General features: G+C 42.8%; 1 protein-coding gene across 1 annotated transcript; it reads right to left on the bottom strand.

The window, feature by feature from the left end:
• Nucleotides 1-763: 763 nt before the first annotated feature.
• On the bottom strand, nucleotides 764-25264 carry LOC106568156 (fibroblast growth factor 10). The gene is made up of 3 exons (XM_014138234.2): nucleotides 24274-25264; nucleotides 2914-3017; nucleotides 764-1729 (listed from the first exon to the last, which is right to left on the bottom strand). Exons 1-3 carry the CDS (start codon nucleotides 24596-24598, stop codon nucleotides 1538-1540), a joined length of 621 nt encoding a protein of 206 aa, XP_013993709.2. The 5' UTR covers nucleotides 24599-25264; the 3' UTR covers nucleotides 764-1537.
• Between the last annotated feature and the right edge of the window lie 1729 nt (nucleotides 25265-26993).

The raw sequence follows: 26993 nt of genomic DNA, 5'->3' as shown, positions 1-26993 counted from the left end.
GCTTGCTCCTCAAAGTCCGCTCCATGTTTTCTCTAGAACACTGGCTGACATATGAATCTTGGACAGAATATACCCCAGTTTGAGGTTTGTTTGTTTGTCAAAATTTTCCACCGTGGAACCTCAAAGTCAATCCCTGAGTTATGAAAGAATTTAGGAACAAGCTGTCAAATACTTATTTGATGTTCTGGCATCGTGACCAGCTTCTAAACAGCTCCTTCCTTCTGGTCAAGCTGCTAGGAAATCTGACCTGTACGTTTTTCCTTCCTGTTGTACCTACAGTAACCAACTAATTAATTAAGGGGTTGGTAGTTGTAAATTGATATGTCAAAAAGCATACCACTATTTCCATTCATTTGTTAATCTGTCCACTTACAGCTGCTGTTGATACAGGCATGTTATTTTTGATTACAAACTGGGTGGTTCGAGCCCCAAATGCTGATTGGCTGAAAGCCGTGGTATACCATGGGTATGAGAAAAGATTTCTTTTTACTAATGTAATTATGTTGGTAACCAGTTTATAGTAACAATAAGGTACCTCGGGTGTTTGTGATATATTTCAATATACCACAGCTAAGGGCTGTATCCAGGCACTCCGTGTTGCGTAGTGGATAAGAACAGCCATTAGCTGTGTTATATTGGTCATATACCACGCTCCCTCAGGCCTTATTGCTTAAGGATAGACCTACAGTGCATAACATGTGCTGTGTAAAGCTGTGATATTGTGATATAAATAGGTGCAAACCTAGAAAGAGACAATTCAACATGGTAAAGAGAAATATATTTATTTGATTCATGTTTAAACGATAGATTAGTATTTAAAAAGAAGAGCATATATGATTAAAAAAAAGAATTTGTTCATACATATTTTTTGTCTTTTTGGTTTCTTTAAATATTACATAAAATAAATAATTTATTTTAAAGCAGTCAGGTAAAGGAATAGAGATATCCAATACAGTGAACTTGCATGTTAATAATGTTTGTAAGGGTTGTTTATGCTATGGTGCTTGCATGACTAAATTCTCTGCATTTGACTCACTCCATGGCCCAGATTCTCTTTCATCACATCTTAGTCACCCAAGTGCTTCCAGTAATGTGTCTGTCTGTTTGTATATCTAGCACTTCACTGGGTCACAAAGCTTGAGTGTCAATTTCAGTTCCTCGTATCAGTTACTACAGAATAAATAACTGCATCGACAGATCATCACAACAACAAATACACACGATACACTCTGCCCTTTGACCCTGTCTTCAGTGACGCTGTTGGAATCAGTGTCCCTTTTTTGTCCTCTTATTCAGTATTGAGGTTTGTCTCCAACAGTTCATTAATTGAAAATTATTTGGCACAGAAAAACATTTCATATTTTCTCTTGTGCCAACTCATAACTTAAAAACAAATATGTGACATCATCAGTCAGACTCCATGATAATGAGTTTAAACTTTGACTCCATATGACTCCATTATGTCTTTGAAGGTTTCCGGTCTTTCTCCTCAGTGCAGTGAAACATTCACAGGGGAAGGAACTGTCCAATGAGGTGGCTACACCACTATGGGCAGGAAGTGGGTGGCAGTGTTTTTCCTTCGTGTTTTCTTGCCCCTCATGGGCTTGCCGTTGGCGCTCAGCCCCACGAACATGGCCTTCTTCTTGTTCCGCCACTCTGCTGAGGCATAGGTGTTGTACCTGTTCTCCTCAATCCGCTCGGTCAACCGACAGTCAACACCAAAGTCCCTCTGGAGAACAAACAGTAAAAACAATTTGTAAGTGAGTGATTCAACAAATTTGGCAGCACAGGCAATGGAACTGGGGTCACATTTGCATAATTTATTTATGAAGCAGTAGTTCCGATCCAGATATCCTGGTTGTTTTGCTCCAATAAGGCAAGCTAAACAACAGTGTAAATGCAGACTTGCAGAGTCATAACAGCAGTGGGGTCCATCAGACTTCTAACAGACTGCTCTTGTCATTCAGTGTTCTGACTAACTAGACACGAAAATGAATACAGTTGTGATCCAGTAAAGAATGTTCCTTTCCCAAAATGCTCTTTAGCCACAGCTAATTAGTTCCAGAAGTAAAGTGAATGTTCCCAAAGCATATGAGAATATTTTGTTTGCCTAGTGTTTAACTCACGTCGGCTACCTCTTTCTCATGGAAACGTGTGTGAAAATGATCTCCCACCAAATGGTATATATGAAGTTAGAACAAGCTTATCAGAATTTAATGCTTGTTTAATGAAGGACAGACAAGCCACCAAAGCTTTACTGAATGAATGACAGTACTTTAGTGTGACATAGTAGAATACATCATTGGGAATTATTTTCCTAGCTAGAATTATTTTTGTGTCTCATTTAATCTGATTTCACTATTGAGAGAGCCGTAGTAACAGCCTTTCACTGTTATGTTTCAGATTATGTTGTATGAGAGCGCATGAAACAGTGCCGGTAGCCCTTGAGGGCTTTTAGTAAAATGGACAGGCTGTTGCATTGTGTTTCTCTGGTCTGAATAAAGCGGAGCACAAGCATGGTGTGGTATATGGGAGGATCTGTGTGTTTGGGAGAGAGGGGCGATAGGGGCGCCTCGCCTTACTTTCTTCAAGACGACATCTCTTTTGGCCGGGCCAACTTGTGCTAGGGGATTATTTATGGGCAGTGGAGTGGAACTGTCCTTTAAAACAACCCTAGGCTTCTCTAAGAGCCCGAGAACAGGGGAGAGAAGAGCTCTCACACAACATCAAAGGAGACTTGATTTCAGCAGTAGAGTGGCAGTGTGAAAACACTAGCTGGCATCTAACTAGTGAGTGTTCTGAACACTGAATCAGTCTAATGGGAAGTTTGTATACTCAACCAAATAATTAGCTCCAGTTTTTGTTAGGGATATTGTTATTCTGTGTGTGAATTTCATGACAGGCTAAACTTACCGCGCCATACAGCTCTCCTTTCTTGCTGATTGCCAGGTAAAAGTTAGTGCTGAGCCCCTTGATGGCCACGATCCCGACATCCACTGACTTGATCTCCAGCACACCTGACAGACACACAGAGACATTCTAAGTTAGTTATACCAGGCCAATAAACTGACGTGATAGAAGTCATTGAGTCATTAAAATGCTTGGAAAGGCTAGCAGTGTCTCTGTTTTGACTGCATAGAGTTGTTAGGCTCCATTGTTTATTTTCTGTTGTAGCATGCAGGCAGGCCAGTTGATTAAGTAGCTGTTACAGTTAATGTATACTGTAGATGTAGGATATTTATTTGATCACTATTTTGTTGCAGAAAATGTTCCTGCAAAGCATGAAATGTAACTTTGTGATTTCCACTTAAATTTCAGACTTGATTTGCCCAACCTCAACCCCTACAAAAATATCCATTCATTATAATTAACATAATAATTCACATTTCCTGTTGCTGCAGGATTATTTTCCTTCTGTAGCAAACTGGCTTGAATTAAGATTGGGCTCCCGAGTGGCACAGCGGTCTAAGGCACTGCATCTCAGTGCAAGAGGCGTCACTACAGACCCTGGTTTGAATCTAGCTGTATCACATCTGGCCTTGATTGGGAGTCCCATAGGGTGGTGCACAAATGGCCAAGCGTCGTCCGGGGTAGGCCGTCATTGTAAATAAGAATTTGTTCTTATTAACTGACTTGCCTGGTTAAATAAAGGTTAAATACAGATCCTACATCTGTAATTGGATACAGTATGTTGTAGTCCATGATGTTGTAAGTTACTGTAGTTCTTTCCAGTATGTTTACTGAACCTATTGAGTCATCTACACTACAGAATCCCATCTAAGCCACACCAGGGGTCGACTAACACTGTTATCCCTGCCTGTTAACCCTACCCATGTTTTAAATAATCACTGTCATCTTTGCTTGATCCCTCTCAGAAAACCACATACTCCTAATTGGCTGCCTGGCTGTGTGTCTCTGTGCCAGTCATGGAAAACAGACAGGCTGAGCCTGAGCCGACATTTCATACCTATGCTAACGGGCCATAAATCCTGAGTAGAAGGTGTTGGCCAGTGGAAAAAAAATTCTCCACTTTTGTTTGTTTTCGGAGCGGAGCGGAGCGGCATGCTGGGGAAAGCCGAAATGTAAGTATCAGTTTGCAGTCTAAATGTTTCTTGAACCAATTACTGATTAAAGCTGTGGTAACCAGTCTCCTTTTCCCCATGCCTTCATCCTGAAGTCAGTTGCATAAACCTATAAAGCTATCATGGGCTAGAGGGGATTAGCTCAGAACCAATTTTGGTGGAAGTGGGACTTTGTATCAAGCAAGGAAGCAGGGCCTTGGTGGCTGGTCTGGCCCAGTGTGGAGCCTCCTAGCCTGGGTCAGAGGAGAGGAGATATTGTCTCATAAGGTGGCCTTTGACAGGCTAGTCAGGGTAGTTAATGGGACCAGTTAGTACTGATTCACCTTCACTCTTCCTCCCCTGTGACATCTTTAATTCGGGCCATCCCTCTTCTCACTCCTTGGACACACATTTCTAACATCCTGCCGTTCTGGGGTGATTTAATGGGCGGCCTGAGACATGGGGGACTCAGTTTTAGGAGGTGAGGGCTCTGGGAGTGTGGTACCTGGAAAACAACCTCTCACTCAATGTCAAGAAAACAAAGGAGATGATCGTGGACTTCATGAAACAGCAGAGTGCACCCCCCTATCTACATCGACGGGACGGCAGTGAAGAAGGTGGAAAGTTCCTTGGCGTACACATCACTGTTAAACTGAAATGGACCAAGCACAGACAGTGTGATAAAGAAGGCACAACAGAGCCTCTTCAACCTCAGGAGGCTAAAGAAATGTGTCTTGTCACCTAAAACCCTCACAAACTTTTACAGATGCACAATTGAAAGCATCCTGTTGGCCTGTATCATCGCCTGGTATGGCAACTGCACCACCCGCAACCACAAGGCTCTCCAGAAGGTGGTGCGGTCTGCCCAACACATTACCGGGGGCAAACTACCTGCCCTCCAGGACACCTACTTTACAGCACAGGAAGGACATCAACCACCCGAGCTACTGCCTGTTCATCCCTCTATCATCCGGAAGGCGAGGTCAGTACAGGTGTATCAAAGCTGGAACCGAGAGACTGAAAAGCAGCTTCTATCTCAAGGCCATTAGACTGTTAAACAGCCATCACTACCACATTAGAGGCTGCTGCCTGTAGGCATCTCATATGTATATACTGCATTCTATACTATTTTACGGTATCTTCGTCACTTTATAAAGTTTCTATATCTTGCATTACTCATCTCATATGTATATACTGTATTATATATTATTCTACGGTATCTTAGTCACTTAATATTTACATATCTGGCATTACTCATCTCATATGTATATACTGTTTTGTATAATATCCTACGGTATCTCATTCACTTAATAATGTTTACATATATTGCATTACTCATCTCATATGTATATACTGTATTCTATAGTATTCTACTGTGTCTTAGTCCGTTCCGCTCTGACATTGCTCGTCCATATGTACAGTCGTGGCCAAAAGTTTTGAGAATGACACAAATATTAATTTTCACTAAGTTTGCTGCTTCAGTGTCTTTAGATATTTTTGTCAGATGTTACTATGGAATACTGAAGTATAATTATAAGCATTTCATAAGTGTCAAAGGCTTTTATTGACAATTACATTAAGTTGATGCAAAGAGTCAATATTTGCAGTGTTGACCCTTCTTTTTGGCTGTGTTCTTAGGCAGAATTGTGAGTGAGCCCACTCCCTTGGCTGAGAAACAACCCCACACATGAATGGTCTCAGGATGCTTTACTGTTGGCATGACACAGGACTGATGGTAGCGCTCACCTTGTCTTCTCCGGACAAGCTTTTTTCCGGATGCCCCAAACAATCAGAAAGGGGATTCATCAGAGAAAATGACTTTACACCAGTCCTCAGCAGTCCAATCCCTGTTCCTTTTGCAGAATATCAGTCTGTCCCTGATGTTTTTCCTGGAGAGAAGTGGCTTCTTTGCTGCCCTTCTTGACATCAGGCAATCCTCCAAAAGTCTTTGCCTCACTGTGCGTGCAGATGCACTCACACCTGCCTGCTGCCATTCCTGAGCAAGCTCTGTACTGGTGGTGCCCCAATCCCGCAGCTGAATCAACTTTAGGAGATGGTCCTGGCACTTGCTGGACTTTCTTGGGCGCCCTGAAGCCTTCTTCACAACAATTGAACCGCTCTCCTTAAAGTTCTTGATGATCCGATAAATGGTTGATTTAGGTGCAATCTTACTGGCAGCAATATCCTTGCCTGTGAAGCCCTTTTTGTGCAAAGCAATGATGACGGCACGTGTTTCCATGCAGGTAACCATGGTTGACAGAGGAAGAACAATGATTCCAAGCACCACCCTCCTTTTGAAGCTTCCAGTCTGTTATTCGAACTCAATCAGCATGACAGAGTCATCTCCAGCCTTGTCCTCGTCAACACTCAGAATCACTGACATGATGTCAGCTGGTCCTTTTGTGGCAGAGCTGAAATGCAGTGGAAATGTTTTTTGGGGATTCAGTTAATTTGCATGGCGAAGGAGGACTTTGCAATTAATTGCAATTCATCTGATCACTCTTCATAACATTCTGGAGTATATGCAAATTGTCATCATACAAACTGAGGCAGCAGGCTTTGTGAAAATTAATATTTGTGTTATTCTCAAAACTTTTGGCCACAACTGTATATAGTCTTAATTCATTCCTACTTAGATTTGTGTGTATTGGGTATTTGTTGTCTAATTTGTCAGATATTACTGCACTGTTGGAGCTAGCAGCACAAGCATTTCGCTACACCCACAATAACATCTGCTAATCACGTGTATGTGACCAATACAATTTTATTTGATTTGCTTTTAGGAGGGCTGTTGCAGGGTTCTTTGATCAGTGGTATCTTCCTCTTTGGACTATGTGTTCTGTCCTTGTACTGTACTGGGTTACATGTTATGGTTAACAGTTTTTAGGAAGAGTATCTCACTTGGGGACTCTAGTCTACCCCTGCCAGGGACTTCCGTGTAAACCAACTTCACCTTTGAACCAATACAGTCTGCAGCTGTTGATTCTACTCAAAGGTCGTGACTTCTAGTCAGACTTCCCATCCCTTATTTTTCCTTCTACAGTCAAAGACAAAAATGTCCAAAGGAGGAGTGTGAAAACATACAGATGTAGGATCTTAATTTGGTCACACTGTTGCAGGAGAACTTTCCTGCAATGCAGGAAATGTTAAACTTGTGGTGTATTTGAGGTTTTAAACGTCTCCTGAAGTTTGTGATTTCCACTTTGAAATTTCAGACTTGGTTTTCCCTTATGTTGCTGCAGGATTATTTTCCTGCTGTAGGGAACTGGCTCAAATTAAGATCCTGCATATGTATAGACATATTTCAAAAGGCAGAGAGGTTTTATCTGCACCTGTGAACCGGCAAAACAAGCAGTGTGGCCACCACTCAACAGACAGATTAGACAGGCTTCTCTATACATGGCGGGCGTGAGAGAGCCCCTTCCGTATGGGCTCTGGTTGCACACAGCTATTGAGTGGTGTTAAGGCTATCGGCCTGCTCTCTGCTCCTCTGCCTTCCTCAGCTTCATGAACAGGGGATGGGAAGGGAGGATGATTGGATGACAGTCAGTCGGATTAGAGAGGAATAATTCCTGATCAAAGGGAGTTAGAGGGAGAGACAGAGGGAGAGAGAGAAGGAGAGACACAGGGAGAGAGAGGCAATGCCAATTGATACAGGTGTATTGAGCCTACTTGGAATAATGAAATTGTGTGGAAATACAACACACTGCATAGACTTGCATCGACTGTACACACTCACACTGACACACAGTCAGAGTTAAACACACAAACAGAAACAAACACCTTCACCATCTGCGCAAGAGTGACTGGTTCAAAACAACTTTTTAAATTCTAGCTCCCCTGTAATATGACAGCACAGCACACGGCCAGACCCATTTTCTCTTCGGCCCCTTCATTCACAACAGTAAAATTAGTATCCTTACTCTACCTCTCTTTACGTCATTTGTCTCTCTCTCTCTTGTCCCACTCTTATCTCTAACTGTATCTACGTCTGTTCCTCTTCCTTCTGCCCCCTGTTCCTGCCTCCTCAATCTGTTTTCTTTTCATGTTTGGGAGGTTGTTTTTTTCTCCCTGTTGTTGGCACGTCGACCAAAACTGACATTTTTGTTTTGTGAGGGTGGACTTTTAAGTTTTATGACCAATATTGAAAGTGTAATAACCAGAGTTTTCTTAATGAACAAGAAAATAAGGTTTTGACATTTTGCAATCAAACATTTTCTGAAACTACTAAGAAAAACACCTGTGTATATAGCAGGACTGTTAGTTTTATATTGCAGATTCAGTAAAACCAGGCCCCAAGGTCCTGTAACAGTCGAATGCATTCTAATGAAGGGTTAGTTCCAGAGATGGACAAGACTTTAACAGAGTCCAACATCAGTTTTCTGCCTCATTTCACTGTATGAAACTGTATTTGTGCTACCTAGATCTGTGGTCCAATGTTTGCTTGCCTCCCTAAAGGAATTTACCGCTGCACACAAGAAGGGGGTGTGTGTTTATGGTGTACCGTGATATTGTATGAGCTCAGGTAAAACATTTCTGAAATATCTTGGTTCGGATAAGGTAAGTCGTGACTTCTATCTCTTTCAACCTCAATTGGTTGATGTATTCACAGTATTTGAGTAATGTGTGTGTCTGGGGTTTCTCCTACAGTACCATTAGCAGAGGCCAGGTCTGCTAATTACAGGGTTACTGAAGAGCAGACAGCTGGTGGCTCAGTTCAGTTCTGTTCACTGACTGTCTATTGGGTGGTCGAGTCATCTGCCTGGTGTGACTCCCATTGGCAGCAGCCTTGCCTTATACCCTAGGCTCTGTAGGTGGCCTCTCTCCTCCCGTCCCTGCCCACGGACCCTCTATCTCCACAGAGGGACGTGGTTTCTTGGCAGGGTGACAGAACTCACATTATCACATCTTGTCATAATTACCTCAACATTTGTAGCTTCATCCAGCTGACTTTACTGCTAAGCCTCCCCATTTCTACCCCTAGACTCTACTACAGCACATACAATGCATACCCTATTCTGAGAGGAAACTTACATTTTCTCATCAACACCAGACATCAATTCTATACTACAGTTCAAGCAGCTTAGATGCCACAAGACCACCAATGCTGTCACCCCAGACTGTGTACATAGTTGTCCTGGGAACTCCAACTTGCTGCCCCCATGACAGGCATGTCTTTCCAATTAACCTTCCAGATCCTGGGGTGTAGAGACAGCTCAGGCCCTATTAAAGTGCCACGGTTTGGGGTTGGGGTTTGGGATTGGGGGTTGGGGTTTGGGGTTGGGTCTGAAACTTGTGGACGAAGCATATTATCAGTGGGCTGGTTCACAACTCTACAGGGGTAGGTAGGAGGGGCTAGGGCTGGGCTGGGCCAGTGGTAGGAGGTGTAGTGGCAGGGCAGTGGAGGGGAGGGGGCTATGTCTGGTGTAGTAGTGAGGGAGGGGCTGGGGATGGTGTAGTGGCATGGATTGAGCTGGGGCTGGTGTAGTGGGAGGGATGGGAGGCTAGGGGACTGGGGTAGTGGCAGGGCAGGGAGGCTGGGGTAGTGGCAAGGCAGGGGGCTGGGGTAGTGGCAGTGAAGGGTACTGGGGTAGTGGCAGGTCAGGGATGGGGGAGCAGGGAGGTGGGATTGGGGTAGTGGCAGGGCAGGGAGTGGGGCTGGGGGTCAGGTGTTGACCCTGAGCTGGCTCCTGACAGCAGTGCTTCACACCTTTGATCTGGCCTCAACAGGACTCTGGCTCCCAGGCTCCTGAGAGATCAGTGAAGAGGGGTCTGGGCTCTCTTTAGGACCGGCTTCATTACACTGCAGCTCTCCTCCACCAGCCCCCTCTACACCCCTCACCACCTCTACACCCCTCACCTCCTGTACACCCCTCACCTCCTGTACACTCCTCACCTCCTGTACACCCCCACCTCCTCTACACCCCTCACCTCCTTTACACCCCTCACCTCTTCTACACCCCTCACCTCCTCTACACCCCTCACCTCCTCTACACCCCTCACCTCCTCTACACCCCTCATCTCCTTTACACCCCTCACCACCTCTACACTCCTCACCTTCTCTACACCCTCACCTCCAGTACACCCCCACCTCCTCTACACCCCTCACCTCCTTTACACCCCTCACCACCTCTACACCCCTCACCACCTCTACACCCCTCACCTCCTGTACACCCCTCACCACCTCTACACCCCTCACCTCCTTTACACCCCTCACCTCCTGTACACCCCTCACCTCCTTTACACCCCTCACCTCCTTTACACCCCTCACCACCTCTACAACCCTCACCTCCTTTACACCCCTCACCTCCTGTACACTCCTCACCTCCTTTACACCCCTCACCTCCTGTACACCCCTCACCACCTCTACACCCCTCACCTCCTCACCACCCCTCACCACCTCTACACCCCTTACCTCCAATACACCCCTCACCTCCTGTACACCCCCATCTCCAATACACCCCTTACCACCTCTACACCCCTCACCTCCTTTACACCACCTATACACCCCTTTACACCCCTCACCACCTCTACACCCCTCACATCCTGTACACCCCCACCTCCAATACACCCCTCACCTCCTTTACACCCCTCACCTCTACACCCCTCACCACCTCTACACACCTCAACTCCTGTATACCCCCACCTCCTCTACACCCCTCATCTCCTTTACACCCCTCACCACCTCTACACCCCTACACCCCTCACCTCCCCTACACACTCCCCCCTGCCTCCTAAACATGGTTAGTGGTGACTCCAGTTTTTACTTTTTCTGTTGAAAAACAAGATCCCATGTATAAATACAGTTATGTACACACACTTCATGGTAAAAAAAAATATTTTTAGAACAAAATAGTGTTTTTTTGTGCAGACTTCAAGGAGTTGTCCTGATGGTGCCCGCTGATGTCACTGGCATCCCCCCGTGCTTGAGGAACAATAGAGGAAAGACCCCTCCCCCATTTGTGCCATGTAATGACATACCTTGACCACCTATTGAGATGTGCCTGTTGTTAACTAACTCAGGTGATAAATTAGCTGAAAAGGAGACTGGAGCAGGACTTTAAGGTTAAGGAGGGCTGTGAAAGTGTTTCCGCAGTTTATCTTCTAGCCCCTTCCTAAGATTATATTGCTGCTCTGCTCCCATTGGATGGCCTACAACTGGGTGTGAGAAGGTAAGGTACTTGTCTGCGTTTTAATTGTAAAACCGTTAGGTTTCAGTATAAAAACACTCCAGGTTTTATTTCCACTTTTCAACAATCCCAAGTTTGATATGTGTTCCTTGAGGTTAGAGTGACTGACATCTGAGAGATCTTCCCTCTGACAACTTGTGACAGCCTGATTCATGCTCTGTCAAATTCACCATGGCACAGGGGTTCATATCCATGGAACAGCTTCAGCATTAGGGGCAGAGGGAGCACTAGATCCATTGGGAAACAAAACCGCCATTGTGGTGTTGAGGGAATTTTATACTTGTTAAGTAATGAAGTATTGGGGTTGATAAAGCCGGAAAATATCCCACTCTAACCAGACAAGCACAAGGCGTTCAAAGGCTTGTGTCAAAGAAAACTTTCTGATGTTTTCACCATTCACTGTCATTGTAATTTATGACTATTGACTACTCAATACATTTTTATTCATTAATGACTTGTCACAGCTATTTTACACAACGATGGGGATTATAAATTGGTAGTAACTCATTGGTGACTGGCTAAATCTGTATGACGGTAACTGATTCAGGGCGGTGGATTGGCGGTAGCGTGACAGTGTGTGATGGATCTGGTGCTAAATAGAATGAAAACTTCACCTGTTCACTGTCTGCTTCTTCACCTAGCGACAGTTAAGTTAGCTTAGTAACATTAGAGATGCCTTTCAAATCAAGTCAACTTTCTCCACACAGAAATTATACATCTAATACTTCTCTAATACAATCCGTCCTGCTGTCAATATTGTTTTCTTTGCCTGAAACGTGCATTCACTGCAGTCTTACACAGGGGAGTAACATTGAAACCACGCTGTCAAGCTGTGTGTGATTTTAAACCTGACACCAAAGCATGATTAAAAGACAATCCAGATATTTGGAAGAAAATATTCACCTGTACTGAGTATAAATGTGATGTTTCAAATACTAGAGCTCTGTTTTCCAGCCAACAGATAGCTTTCGATTTTTCTGAGACAGAACATTCACATTAGCATGGTTTGAGATCAGTTTACCATGCTGGGTAATAGTACTTGTGTATTATGTCATGGTGGTTTTAAGCACATTGAAGACCAAATTAAATGCATGTTGATGTTCACGCTGGTTTTAGAATAAAATGCAGTCTTCTCAGATAATGTGATTTACCCAATGCTATTGGTTCTGCAGCACGGTATAGCACCAAATCTTTGCCGGTAAATGTCAAAACATGTCATTGGGCACTGAGTGGTTACCATATGAATGTGTGTTTATGGGTTTGATCTGGCAAGGTAATTAAGAACCTTTCTTGCATTTTCTAAATGGTATGCATGCGTAAACACAATGTTATGATTCCAATTGTTCTGGACATTTTATAGACTCTTTATGTTATGCTATGTAATGAACCTGGGGTCATTGGGATTTAAGGTGCCATGTTTTTGAAGTCCAGATGCCTTTTTACTGCTGGGAAAAGTCCCATGCACTGCAGCACTCAAGCGGTAGGCCTAACAAACTAATCCGCTCCAGACCTAACACCACAACGTTCAACATTTCCTGCTGAAAGTGCATCAGCAGCTTTTCCTCTGTCTGTTGTGTTACAGTTTTCTGTTTGTTGTTTTAGATCCCTCCAGATTGAGGGCAGGTATTGAGTATGTGACACATTCACAAAAACACACACGCACGCATGCACGCATGCATGCACGCACGCGCACGCACACACACACACACACACACACACACACACACACACACACACACACACACACACACACACACACACACACACACACACACACACACACACACACACACACACACACAAACACACACTCTGTTCCCCCTTATAAATGTGAGAGCAGTCATCCATGTGGATGGGGATAGTGTTGGACCAGTGTTGGCCCAGTGTGGGAACGTGTTGCATTAGTAGCCAGTAAAGCAGTGGGTGTCGGGATATAGGATCTGTGACGGATAAGATCCAGGGCTCCTGCTCCAGCCACTAGTTGCCCAGGGACAGCCCCCCTCTCACGCATGCAATGGGTAATTAGCTGGCATTCCTGCCTGTTCCTTTAAAATGGGACGACCGTCCAGATGCATCTCTGGTCCGAGCACTGGTCTCCCTGCGCTACCTTTGATGATTCCATTAAGACTCTCTCTCCTCTCTCGCTCACCAACTTCCATCTGTCCCACCACACTCTCTGTGTGTGTGTGTGCGTGTGTACACATCTCTGAATGTGTTGTGATGTCTGTGGTTCTCGATGATTTGCAACTTTGACCTGACCTAGTGAATGTTGGTAACATTGCAGCACCCAGACACATGAAACATGCTCACATTTCCCTCCCTGGACAGCTTACCATTCAACTACATTGGCCTATCCAAGTTAGACTTAACAGTGCATCTTCCAAAAAAGAGAAATTGCCATGTAGCTTTACCAATCCTGGGCTCTGGGCAACAATATACTATTGCAGAGCTGACAGTATGTTCAAAAGTTGCTCATCTGTTGAATCATTCTGATGAATTGTGAGCCTTTGACATTCTGGTTTGGTTTAAGGAATAAGTAAATTCCTGCACGTCTGTAAGGGTTTTGAATCTGCACTATTTCAGCAAATAAGGTAGACATTGAAAACTGAAAACCAGTTCATCAAAATAAAGATTGACATCTTAAAATTCCATGGTAAATAATCCATTCTTCAGAGAAGAAAACTGGAGTTTACAAAGGGTTGAAGGTTGCTGGAAGACACAGAATAAAGAGGTGGCTGGATGGTTTAGTGGCAGGACTATGCGATTCACGTAATCTGTGTCTTATTTCAAACATGTTCAGATGAGTCAATGATTGACACAAGAGTAAATTGATGGGTGAATATCAGGAAAGTGCTGAAACATACTTAAATAATGATTTTTAAAGAATAAGGGCCTGTGACCCCTAGAGCCATGCCTCAGTTTCCCCTTGTCCCCAGCCACTTTGGTCAGAGTCACCACATAGACTGCTAGCTTTCCTTATTTGAATTTTGAGTAGAAACAGTACTTAAAGGCCCAATGCAGCCGATTTTATATCAATATCAAATCATTTCTGGGTAACAATTAAGTACCTTACTGTAATAGATTTCCATTCAAATGGGCAAAAATTGCTTTTTAGCAAAAAACTATTTCTCAAGCAAGTATTTTGCTAGGACTGTCTGGGAGTGGTCTGAGTGTGGAGGGGAAAACTGAAAACTAGCTGTTAATGGCAGAGAGGTTTCAAAGTCTATTTGTTGTTGGTGCATTAATACATGTACCACATGGAAGGTCCTGTGTAGATTGTATTTTCAACCAGCAACTATCAGGAAATAACACATATCCATTTTTTCACACTTTTACAGTGTTAGTTTTATCTGCTGTTGTACTATATAATATAAAACACAGGAAAAACTGAGTTTTGACTGCACTTTAAACAGCCTTGCATGAAGTCAAACCATTTATTGGGGTTCATGTGTGGTGATATAAATAAGAGGTTCAGCTGAGTTTAGCTGTCACAAGTTGTCAAGGCCCCTGTTTGAACTAACATTTATCCACTGCAAAACAACGCAAACACAAGTATTAACTCCAACACTTACAGTCTCCCTCTCTCTCTCTCTTTCTCTCTGACCCTCTTGCGCATGCACACACACACAGACACACAGACACACAGACACAGACACACACACACACACACACACACACACACACACACACACACACACACACACACACACACACACACACACACACACACACACACACACACACACACACACCACACTAATGGTGTAAAGTAATCAAGTAATTTAGTTTTTTGGGGTATCTATACTTTACTTTTTATATTTTTGACAACTTTTACTTTTACTTCACTACATTCATAAAGCAAATATTATAAAAGTACTCATTACATTTTGAATGCTTAGCAGGACAGGAAAATGATCAAATTCACGCACTTATCAAGATAACACGTGGTCATTCCTACGGCCTCTGGTCTGGTGGACTCACTAAACACAAATTCATCTTTTGTAAATAATGTCTGAGAGTTGGAGTGTGCCCCTGGCTATCCGTACATTTGTAAAACAAGAAAATTGTGCCGTCTGCTTTGTTTAATATAAGGAATTTTAAATGATTTACACTTTTACTTTTGATACTTAACTATATTTTAGCAATTATATTTACATTTACTTTTACTTGAGTAACTTTCTATTAAGGTATCTTTTACTTTACTCAAGTATGACAATTTTGTAACATCATTTTCATCATTTTTCTACCACTGCACCACATACTCTCTCTCTCTCGCTCTCTGTTTTTCTCTGACTGCAGCTTGTTAGAGACAGACAGGACACAATGATAGTGAGGAGACAGTTGTGTTCCCCGTTAGACTAACCCTGGCACAAATGACCCTCTCTTTAAGTAATGGGGTTAAAGGTTAGGCATACATCTGGACCGCCATACCTCCATGTTGAACTCTAAATAGGGCAAATGAGGGGGCAGAAACTAGAAGAAGATGTTTTGAAGACAAAGCTAAGCTACCCTGATCAACCTTTTTTTCCTGAGAGGGGTTCAAGAGGGGTTAGTTGAAGATGAGCAAAATTATGAAATTTGAACTTTGTAAAGTACTGGCTTGCTTTCAATCATTGAGTTTCAATTCCGCTATGAATCATAACTCTTACACTATAAACAAATCAGATTTCTGTAATAGGCCTTCACAAATCAACATGAATGCACAACCTCTTTAAACAGCTCCAACTTCCCCTGTGATAAGGGAGATACTGGCTGAAAGGTCTAAAGTCAGAAATTGTCAACACAAGTCTGTCAACCTGGGTGTGTAGGGGGTGTAGGGTGTGGAGGAGGTGTAGGGGTGGAGAGGGTGTAGGGGGTGGATGGGTGTAGGGGGCAGTGGTGTAAAGTACTTAAGTAAACATACTTTAAAGTACTACTTCAGTAGTTTTTTTTGGTATCTGTACATAACTCAACTATTTATATTTTTGACAACTTTTACATTTACTTCACTACATTCCTAAAGAAAATAATGTACTTTTTACTCCGTACATTTTCACTGACACCCAAAAGTACTTGTTACATTTTGACAGGAAAATGGTCCAATTCACACACTTATCAAAAGAACATTCCTGGTCATCCCTACTGCCTCTGATCTGGCGGACTCAGTAAACACAACATTTTAATGCTTAGTTTGTAAATTATGTCTGAGTGTTGGAGTGTGCTCCTGCTATCCGTCAATAAAAAAACGAGAAGATTGTTCCGTCTGGTTTACTTAATATAAGGAATTAAGCTTTTATATATACTTTTACTTTTGATACTTAAGTACATTTTAGCAATTCCATTTCTTTTTGATACTTAAGTATATTTAAAAACAAATACTTTTAGACTTTTACTCAAGTAGTATTTTACTGGGTATCTGTGCTATTAAGGTATCTGTACTTTTACTCAAGTATGACAAATGGGTACTTTTTCACCACTAACTTACACACACACACACACACACACACACACACACACACACACACACACACACACACACACACACACACACACACACACACACACACACACACACATACACACACACACACACACACACACACACACAGAAATCAGTACCATGGACAGCCACCTGATATTTAGCTTAGGTTGATTGGACTAAATTCTTTTAGTTTTTTATTTGTCACTGTAAACTAATCATAGGTGATTTTGAAATGTTGAAGTTGAAATGGTGCTAGAGTAGTGGAGGCAGCTCCGGTTTTCTTTGCGACTTAAGATAACTCTCCGGTATTCTATATCAATAGTTGTTTAGTAGTCTGAAAATGTGGGAAACATTAACTTTATTGACCATGCTGTAGGTTTCTTTTTTTTTTTAATCTAATCTTTATTTAATTAAGCAAGTCAGTTAAGAACAAATTCTTATTGACAATGATGGCCTAGTCTGGCCAAACGTGGACAATGCTGGGCCAACTGTGTGCCGCCCAATGGGACTCCTAATCAAGGCCGGATGTGATACTGCCTGGATTCAAACCAGGGACTGTAGTGACTCCTCTTGCACTGAAATGCAGTGCCTTAGACCGCTGCGCTACTTGGGAGCACAAATGTTTGTTACATGCAATATGCTTTGTGGATTCCACCTGACAGATGTTGCTCTCTGGTTTTGTGATGAAACAAAGGAGTGGTTGAATTTATTCTGCCTTCTTATTGTCTCGGCTTTAGGCCTATATATCACGGTGGCAAGGCATATTAACTAACAGGTTATAGAACAAACAACACAAATACCACAACATATAGTTGTTTGCTGATGACACAATGGTGGTAGGACTGATAATCGACACGATGAGACAGCATATAGGGAGAAGGTCAGAGACCTGGCAGTGTGGTGCCAGGACAACAACCTCTCCCTGAATGTGAGCAAGACAAAGGAGATGATTGTGGACTACAGGAAAAGGAGGGCCGAACAAGTCCCCATTCAAATCGACGGGGCTGTAGAGGAGCAGGTCGGAAGTTTTAAGTTCCTTGGTGTCCACATCACCAACAAACTATCATGGTCCAAATACACCAAGAAAGTCTTGAAGAGGGCACGACAACACCATTTCCCCCTCAGGAGACCGAAAAGATTTGGCATGGGTCCCCAGATCCTCAAAAAGTTCAACAGTTGCACCATCGAGAGCATCCTGACCGGTTGCATCACTGCCTGGTATGTCAACTGCTCGGCATCCGTCCGCAAGGTGCTACAGAGGGTAATGCATACAGCCCAGTACATCACTGGGGTCAAGCTTCCTGCCATCCAGGACCTACAGTACCAGTCAAATGTATAAGTCAAGGGTTTTTCTTTATTTTTACTATTTTCAACATTGTAGAATAATAGTGAAGACATCAAAAGTATGAAATAACACATATGGAAACACTCAGAATGTTTGTACAACAGTTTTCATAAGCAATGCAAAAAAAAATAAAAAATAATAATTTATCCTGAATCCTGAACAGGAGGGTCAAACTAATTTTTCCCTGGGGGCGGCATTTGGTCTTCAACGAGGTCCAGAGGGCATCACTGAAAATTGGTTATATTTCCTCGTCGTCAAAAGGTAACAAAAATTGTCCTCTATCTATCGTTTTTGCAATGTTTGATGCTCCCTGAATGTCTAGCTTTCATTCAGGTGATTATTAACGAGCATGATACAGTAAAGAAACTGTATGAATGTAGGTCCATTATCATTCTACCCAGTTTAGATTTGGTTTTAGTCATTTTAAAATAGATTGAGTTTGTTTCCCACGGGCCATATGTTTGACACCCCTGGTCTAGAATAAAATAATCCCTAAACATGTTGCTTCTAATACTAAATATAAAAGGACAGGACGTAACAGTAAATTAGACATCATTCAGAACTGCTGGAATGCACATTCTCCAAACCCCTGGTCAAACAGTCAGTCATTATTTATGAATCTGAAAAGGGAAAGTCTACGAAGGTCAAATATAATAAAAATAAACGCTGGCACTAACCTTTTGTACATCCACACACTCCTCATAACTCACTTTTATTGCCTGTGTGGTTAAGATTTCCCAGGAGAACCATAAATGTGCACTATAACCACAGACAGAAGGAGAACACTCAAGAGAGAGTGCCATCCGTGTGGTGCAGACGGGGTGCTGTTACAACATACATTTACTTACACATGAACACATTTCATATCATGGTGTCTTTCTATCCTCGCATAAACACATTATAAAGAGACACACAACCACACTTCCACTTGCTAAGAGAACGCAAACCAGTGAGGGAACACACAGCTTTGTGTTTCAACACCACCACGAAGCTCATGAAGAAGCACGTAAGAGCCAATAACTGTAATTATGGGCTGAGAAAAAGGGAACATAAACATATAACTATTAGGAATACTAATATTTCTACAACTTCCACTCGCACCTTTTGATTGATCATCACCAACCAATCATATTAGTCCATTGCCAAAGGTACCACTAGTCTATAGCCTATTCCATTGCTCTTTTGCTAAGACATGCTTCTAATGCTGAGCCATGGAACATCAGAGCCCCCGTCCTCCATCATCCAGGATCTGGTGGAACCATAAAAGTTCTAGATTTACCTAGTCCCTCCATCCTCTGTGCCAGAGGTAGTCAACGCTGACCCTACGAGGTCTGGAGCCTGCTGTTCTACCTGGTAATTAATTGCACCCACCTGGTGTCCCAGGTCTCAATCAGTCTCTGATGTTGGAGCTCGAAGCCTAAGATTTTCACTGTACCCTGCAATCACATCTGCAACCCTGTACATGTGATTATTAAACAATCTGCATCTGATAAGAGGGGAACCATGAAAAATGCAGTGGAACTGGCTTTGAGGTCCAGAGTTTAATTTGAGGGCTGTACACTAAGACCTCATTTGCAACACTTAAGATGATACCTCTTGTCAGAACCATTTCCTTTCACAAATCTTCTCAGAAAGAGATGCATCCTGCAATAGATCCAGCCAGCCAGGCCAGCAGAGGATAACACCCACTATTAAAGGTTGGATAGTTATAGGGTCACTTTGGGTCAGTCAGAGGAGCTTTAGATTCAGTCAAGTCTCACTTCCTTGGCTATACAGTACAATACAATACAACTTTATTACCCGAGGGGCAATTCTTTCAGGGATGACAAGGTGCTTCAGACAGGACAAACACACACAGACAGTATAAAAATAACAATAATGAAAATAAAAAAAAATACATATACACTACCAGTCAAAAGTTTTAGAACAACTACTCATTCAAGGGTTTTTCTTTATTTTTACTATTTTCTACATTGTAGAATAATAGTGAAGACATCAAAACTATGAAATAACACATATGGAATCAAGTAGTAACCAAAAAAGTGTTAAACAAATCCAAATATATTTTATCATCAAGGCAATGGGCGGCTATTTGAAGAATCTCAAATATAAAATGTATTTTGATTTGATTAACACTTTTTTGGTTATTACATGACTCCATATGTGTTATTTCACAGTTTTGATGTCTTCACTATTATTCTACAATGTAGAAAATAGTAAAAATAAAGAAAAACGCTTGAATGAGTAGTTGTTCTAGAACTTTGGACCGGTAGTGTACCTATAATGATCTATTCATACCCATTTAACATTTAATAACATCAGGTTTGGTTTTCTAATGGAGGACAGGAAGCTGAATGTACATATAATAACTTCATCATCATGGCAAAATATGTCTTTTTTTTAACTACCCCCCTGTTTACTGTCTTCTTAAAGGAGGTAAAGTTATATAAACAATCTTTGAAATTGGTTAAATCGAAACAAGCCCTTGATTTTTATCAATATTATCAATATTTTTATAATAGTTTTGATGTCTTCACTATTATTCTACAATGTAGAAAGTAGTACAAATAAAGAAAAACCCTTGAATGAGTAGGTGTTCTTAAACTTTTGACCAGTAGTGTATATTAAGGCATCAGTTAAAAGTGCATCGTGCAAGTTGAATATAGGATCTAGAGGTATCTGTATCAAATGATACAATATAAAATGAAAAAACATAATGTCCAGGGTCCTTATATAAGGAAAGGAGTGGACCATGACATGACAGATGAAGTGCTGCTACGACAAATGCACTGCGTTTGCTATACACCATCATCTCATCCGGGAGCACAACACATCAATGTTCTCTTAATGCCCTAGAACTTGACACGAACAAATGAGTTTGGCTTCGGAACAGCCCGTTTTGGCAGGGATCGTCTGTAATACTAATTAAGCAGCATCAGATTCGAGCAAGGGCTGAATGGGGTGAGAGGGGGATGGATGGCTACTTGCCTGTCCCCTCCGTGAAGTACACCCCACAAAGTTGACAACATGATTGGAAAGAGACTGACTGGGGAGCTCACAATCCAACCTGCAGTTGAACCCTAAACTGCTAAGTCCCCTCAATCAAAACTGTCAGGGTCTAATGATGCTCATTAGCAGGCCCCCTTCCTCCCTAGCATCCCCCAGTATATAACTTCAGACCACAGTCCACTGTGGGTGACTTAAGTATATTAGAGGGTGTTTTATTCAATTCCAGTTTGTTTCATTGATAAGCAAGAGAGATGAGAGGAAAGGGTTCCAGATGTCAAATCCGAGAGAATGACTAAGGAAAAAGACGCCCATCTGTTATAAACAGTTTCTTATTGCTTGGTGACATTCGAAAACACCAAAAAGATTGGACATATTGGATGATTCAGTATGAAAATAAGCTTGTTTGTTTGGTTCACACATGCAGTGCTATACTATTCTAATACTGGAGAGTAATATCTGCTAACACAGTGTGACAAAGTGATACTGAGCAGATGGATTCTGAAAGGGAATCACACAATATGGGCTGGATTGGGTTTCAAACAGCGCATAGATGGGTCTTTTGTGGAGGGCCCGGCTGAGAGAGAGAGAGAAAGGGGCTGGGTAATAGACTGGCCAGGCTGCAGCCCAGACCTGACCAACACAGCACACAAAGAGGCTCTAAGAAACCAGGTTTGTTCCCAAGTAGTGTGTCCTACCTAGGTATTTGTACCAAGAATATTTAACGAAGGACCAACTCTCACCCTGCACCTAAAGAAATGTGCCATGATTCTTGAAAGGTCTGGCTTAAACTGACCTATGGTTATACATATAAACAAAAGCATACACTAATTATCATATCATTCTCCAGAAAGATATGTTATCAGACTTTTAATTTAATTTAATTAGAAGATCTTTCATTCATTTGGCTTTTGATTCTACCGTATGTAAACATTTAGCCTCCGTACATGGGCACATCAAAGCTGCAGAGGCTAAAGACCCTAACAGGCTACAATTCTGTGGGCAGTAGAGGCCTGGCCAGGCAATGTCTACTGGTCCCACACTGTGTAATTAGAGCCAATTTCACCATATTCTGCCACGCATCAGTCTACCATGACATCTAAGTTTACAGACAGACACACCTACTCAATGTCTGCCTTGCCTCACAAAGTATGACACATTTTCACACATTTTTCTGGAGACACTCCAAGTGAACCTATTTTAGCACAGAACATCACATCTCTGTCCTGATGAGGAAAGTCTTCTGATATTTGGTTAATTTGAACAAGAAAATGAATTCCATGATGCTGCAGGCATAGATAGACTAAGAGAAGGTGACAGGCTAGATGAACATGTACTCAGAACAATCTCCCTTCCACTGCTCAATAAAGACTTAGGATCCTTTTTCAGCTGTCCCACTGTCAGGGTTTATGACTGGACAAACTGCAGAGCAAGGAGAAACAATCACTCCCCCAGCATCTTTATCATCACCACCAACATATAGCAATATTACCCTGCAGCTCTCTATCTTCCTGCTACCTTGAGACATTTCAACTAGTCAACAAGTCCCCCTTTCTAGGACCAAACCAGGAGACCTGGTTTTTAAACTGTAGTTTCTACAGTTTCTGAATAAATAAACCAAAATGTGCTTATCACCACGTCTTGTGCCACATCTTTGACTTTTCACCACAAGCTGATGGGTTTCAAGTCAGCGAGACACAGGACATTGCTGCAACCTGGTGGGCATTTTACTTTGAGATTCATATAAAATGTTTTTGTGTATAAATCTCCTTAGAGGCTAAAAAAGTGGCGAGAAACCCCCCCCCCAGACATTCCTGGCCCAGTCTAGCTACACTTCAGATGGGACAGTATTAGGTCTGCACGGGATGTGAATTCCCCAAGAAGTGCTCTGTGCATCTGGTTTCAGCATTATTACCAGCCAGACTTGTGCCTAAGGTCATTGTGGGAGCTAATGACAACCGCATTATATTCACACGTGGTTGGCTATTGGCGGGAACAACTCACATGCAGAATGCATTGGACACTCGCCGCAAAATAATCAATATTCTCTTTTGTTTTTTACTCTCTTTTTTTACCGCTATCTTTCCATAAACAAGAAAGACGCCCCTATAGAATATTGTAAAGTGGCTTTCAAACTATCTAAGTATTCAACGCCTGGGAGCTAATGTTGTGACCTGATTTCAAAGCTTGAACTTTTTGTGTTTTTTGACACGTCTGATTCTAATGGTTGAACTGTGAGCGCTGTGAGCGCTGAAGGCGAGAGGAAGCTCTGCTAATTGAAATTCCTTCAGCCATGTCTTGCACAGCCTCAGCGTTTGAGTGGGCCTGTCAGTGAGGAGAAGCCTCACACCACATGGGCTCCATATGGCAAAGCCTTCTTTTATTACGGCCACAGTGTGTTCAGAGTTCGCTGACAGAAAGTCCATGGCCAGTTTGGACAGAGAGACTGTGGCGGTCAGGTGCTGCGAGTGTTGTCCTGGGTGTCTGGTGTATCGCTCACTGCATAGTAAACTTTACGGCATCCAGGCAGGCAATTGTAGCGCTTTGAGCAGCATGACAAGGAGCTGAGGTGTCATTCTCAGCAGGGGCGTGTGAATGGATACAAGCACTTAGAGAGATTCATGTCAGCCGTGCCCATAAAGGGTAAAGGACACGGCTACGGCAACTGGGAAGGGATGAGGTTGATGAAAACCTCAAACAATGATAACATTATATATGCCACTAGTATCACCAGTATTATGACCTATAATAAAGTGATATAATAAGTCACAAAAGAAAACATACAGGGATGTGATCCCTGAGCCCCAGGGATGATGTTGATTTTTGAGATATTTGCTCAGAGACAAAAGGGTTCTTCAGGCTATTTCTAATTGGTTCCAGTAGACATGCTCTAAAGGAAAGTACACTGAGTAACTGAGGCAACAAATATGCTGCTTCCAGAACCTTCTGCTGCCCAGGCAGAGAGAGAGACACGAAACACAGGCTACACATGATCTATGCTGCCCACCACTGCTGCCCACCAGAATACCAGGTAAGGTTCCTATTATGTGTGAATGTGCAGTGGAGAAAAATCTGAGAGCAATGCCATAACAATGGGGGAAAACCACCACCCCACAAACTCTATGGGACCCACATGTGAGAGGGGAGAGAAAAGAAGCCAAACTCACAGAACATAAGCTGAGGGAGTGCATATTTTATGGGGTTACTTACTGTAGAGATCGTCTTTGTTTTTGGTGCCATTGACTTTGCCATTTTTATCAATCCTGAGAAAGAACTTCTGATAGGAGTAGAGTTTCCTCTTGCGCACGTCTCCTTGGAGATGGTTATAGCTGCGCACATGCCGCCCCACAACAGTGGCTGAAGAGGTGTTGGCCACCCTGGGCAAGCGCAGCACGGAGTGAGTGGCGACCCCAGGTGCATTGTGATGACACGTGGAGGGCAACGGGTAGAGCAGAAGGACGAGCATTGTGGAGATGAGGGACAGACGAATGCAGGACCAGGCGGCGGCACCCTTAGTCACTGTCCATCTGGACATTGTACTGGAGCTGGGAGGACTGGAGAGAGGCTCACAGAAAGGACCATGCTGGAGAGGGGAGAGGGAGAAAGGCTGAGAGCGGGAGATGGAACCCCCGGCGGCTGACGACGACAACACTGCTGCTGCTTATTCCTCTCGTGTTCCAAAGGAATGTGTCAACGTCCATAACTCAAAACACCTCTGCTGGGGAACAAGCACCTCTCGCCCTCCACCGCTCACTCTCCTCATTAAATACAAATGAGAAACTACCTCTACCACCTCTGGAGAGGATGAGATAAGGGGAGGGTTAGAAGAGGGGACGGGGAGACAGCAAAAATGTTCAAAAAATGAATCAAATAAACAATTTCTAAACAGAAAAACTAAAGCTTTTTCTCATCAAAATGAAGAATCCAAGGAGGGGAGAAAAAGGGACCCATGTAATCCTTGGTTTTTTTCTGTTCTCGTTGGCTTTTTCTCTGAAGTCACTTGTCTGTGCAATGGAGACTCTTCACTGGATTGTATCTCTCTCTCTCTCTCTGCTGTGCTGTGCTCCTCTATGTGAGGGAGTGAGAGCGGTAGCACTGGTTTTCTGTGTCCTTGGTCCCTCTGAGTTAGAGTAGAGTAGAGTGTGAGCTGGAGCTCTCCTTCTCTTCTCTCCGTCTCTCTGAGCCGAGTCACTTTGAGTGGAGTGGTGGAGTGCTGCTTCTTTTCTCTTCTCTGAGCTGCTATCCCTGTCTGTCTGTCTGTCTGTCTGTCTGTCTGTCTGTCTGTCTGTCTGTCTGTCTGTCTGTCTGTCTGTCTGTCTGTCTGTCTGTCTGTCTGTCTGTCTGTCTGTCTGTCTGTCTGTCTGTCTGTCTGTCTGTCTGTCTGTCTGTCTGTCTGTCTGTCTGTCTGTCTGTCTGTCTTGCTGCGCTGAGGTGACTGAGTCTTGCCCCTCTTCTCACCTTATTTATCTGACGCAATCCCCCAGATGTAATCTCTTAGGATAATTGTCAGTCTATGAAACTTGTGGCTTTGAAGATCTATGTGTGTGAGTTTTTTTCTCTGTTGCTTAGTTGCCTGTGTGTGCCTGTATGTGTGTCTGTGTGTGTGTGTGTGTATGTGTGTGTGTGTGTGTGTGTATGTGTGTGTGTGTGTGTGTGTGTGTGTGTGTGTGTGTGTGTGTGTGTGTGTGTGTGTGTGTGTGTGTGTGTGTGTGTGTGAGAGGCCGTTTTTTCTACCCTCCTATCACCCCCCCTCTCTCTCTCTCTCTCACTCTCTTTCTCTCTCCTCTACCCCCTCCCTCTCACCCTGTTCCCTCCCCTTCCAAGCCCTACCAGTTCCTCAGAACAGGTTAGGAGTGGATTGCGGAAACTCTCTCTCCTCAACTTCTCTCCTCTCTCATCCTATTCCCTTAACACCATCTCTACCGCTCTATCTTATGTACATGTCGTCTTTCCTCTTTTACATTTCTCTATTTTCCTGTCTTTCTCTGTCTTCCTTTTTCAGTGGTGGAAGTGTTGCCAGACAGGTCAGGTCTCTCTCGACTTCAGTCTTATCAATGCCACCTTGCCGCTTCTGGCCGGTGCTGGTAATTTCCATAAAGGTTGAGGCTAAGAGTGTTGTCTTCATGTCTGTTAAGAAATAGATATTTGTTGAGGGGTTTGCTCTTTATCCTTTCATCATGAGTGATGAACAACAGGAAAGAGAAAAACCTATAAAATAAATACATATATTAATACAGATCAAAGAAAAAACACTGTCAAAAATATACATTATTAATGCTGTAGTGCTATAGTATCTAGAACTTGACCATGGCTAGACTGAATGGAACCTCCTCACAAATTACAACAAAACAGTCTAACCAAGTAAGGAAAAGATGTTGCTGAGTATCTTAACTCCATCCATGTCTACATCTCTACTGAGTTGAGTTGCTATGAGTGTTGGTGGAGTGTACCACTGAACAGTACCAGTCAAAAGTTTGGACACATCTACTCATTCAAGGGTTTTTCTATATTTTTACTATTTTCTACATTGTAGAATAATATGAAATAACACATATGGAATCATGTAGTAACCAAAAAAGTGTTCAACAAATCAAAATATATTTTAGATTTTAGATTCTTCAGTTTCCACCCTTTGCCTTGATGACAGCTTTGCACACTATTGGCATTCTCTCAACCAGCTTCATGAGGAATCCTTTTCCATAAATCTGTTCACCTACTCTGCGTCTCACAAAGAGACACGTCGGTTTGAACCGAAAATCAAAAATTGGATTCATCAGACCAATGGACAGATTTCAACCGGTCAAATGTCCCTTGCTCGTGTTTCTTGGCTCAAGCATGTCTCTTCTTATTATTGGTGTCCTTCAGTAGTTTGCAGCAATTTCACCATGAAGGCCTGATTCACGCAGTCTCCTCTGAATTTATATATATTT

The sequence above is a fragment of the Salmo salar genome, chromosome ssa13 (genome assembly GCF_905237065.1).
Source record: "Salmo salar chromosome ssa13, Ssal_v3.1, whole genome shotgun sequence".
Classification (NCBI taxonomy): domain Eukaryota; kingdom Metazoa; phylum Chordata; class Actinopteri; order Salmoniformes; family Salmonidae; genus Salmo; species Salmo salar.
Note: the sequence above shows the minus strand (reverse complement) of the source record. Positions and strands in the feature narration are given on the sequence as shown.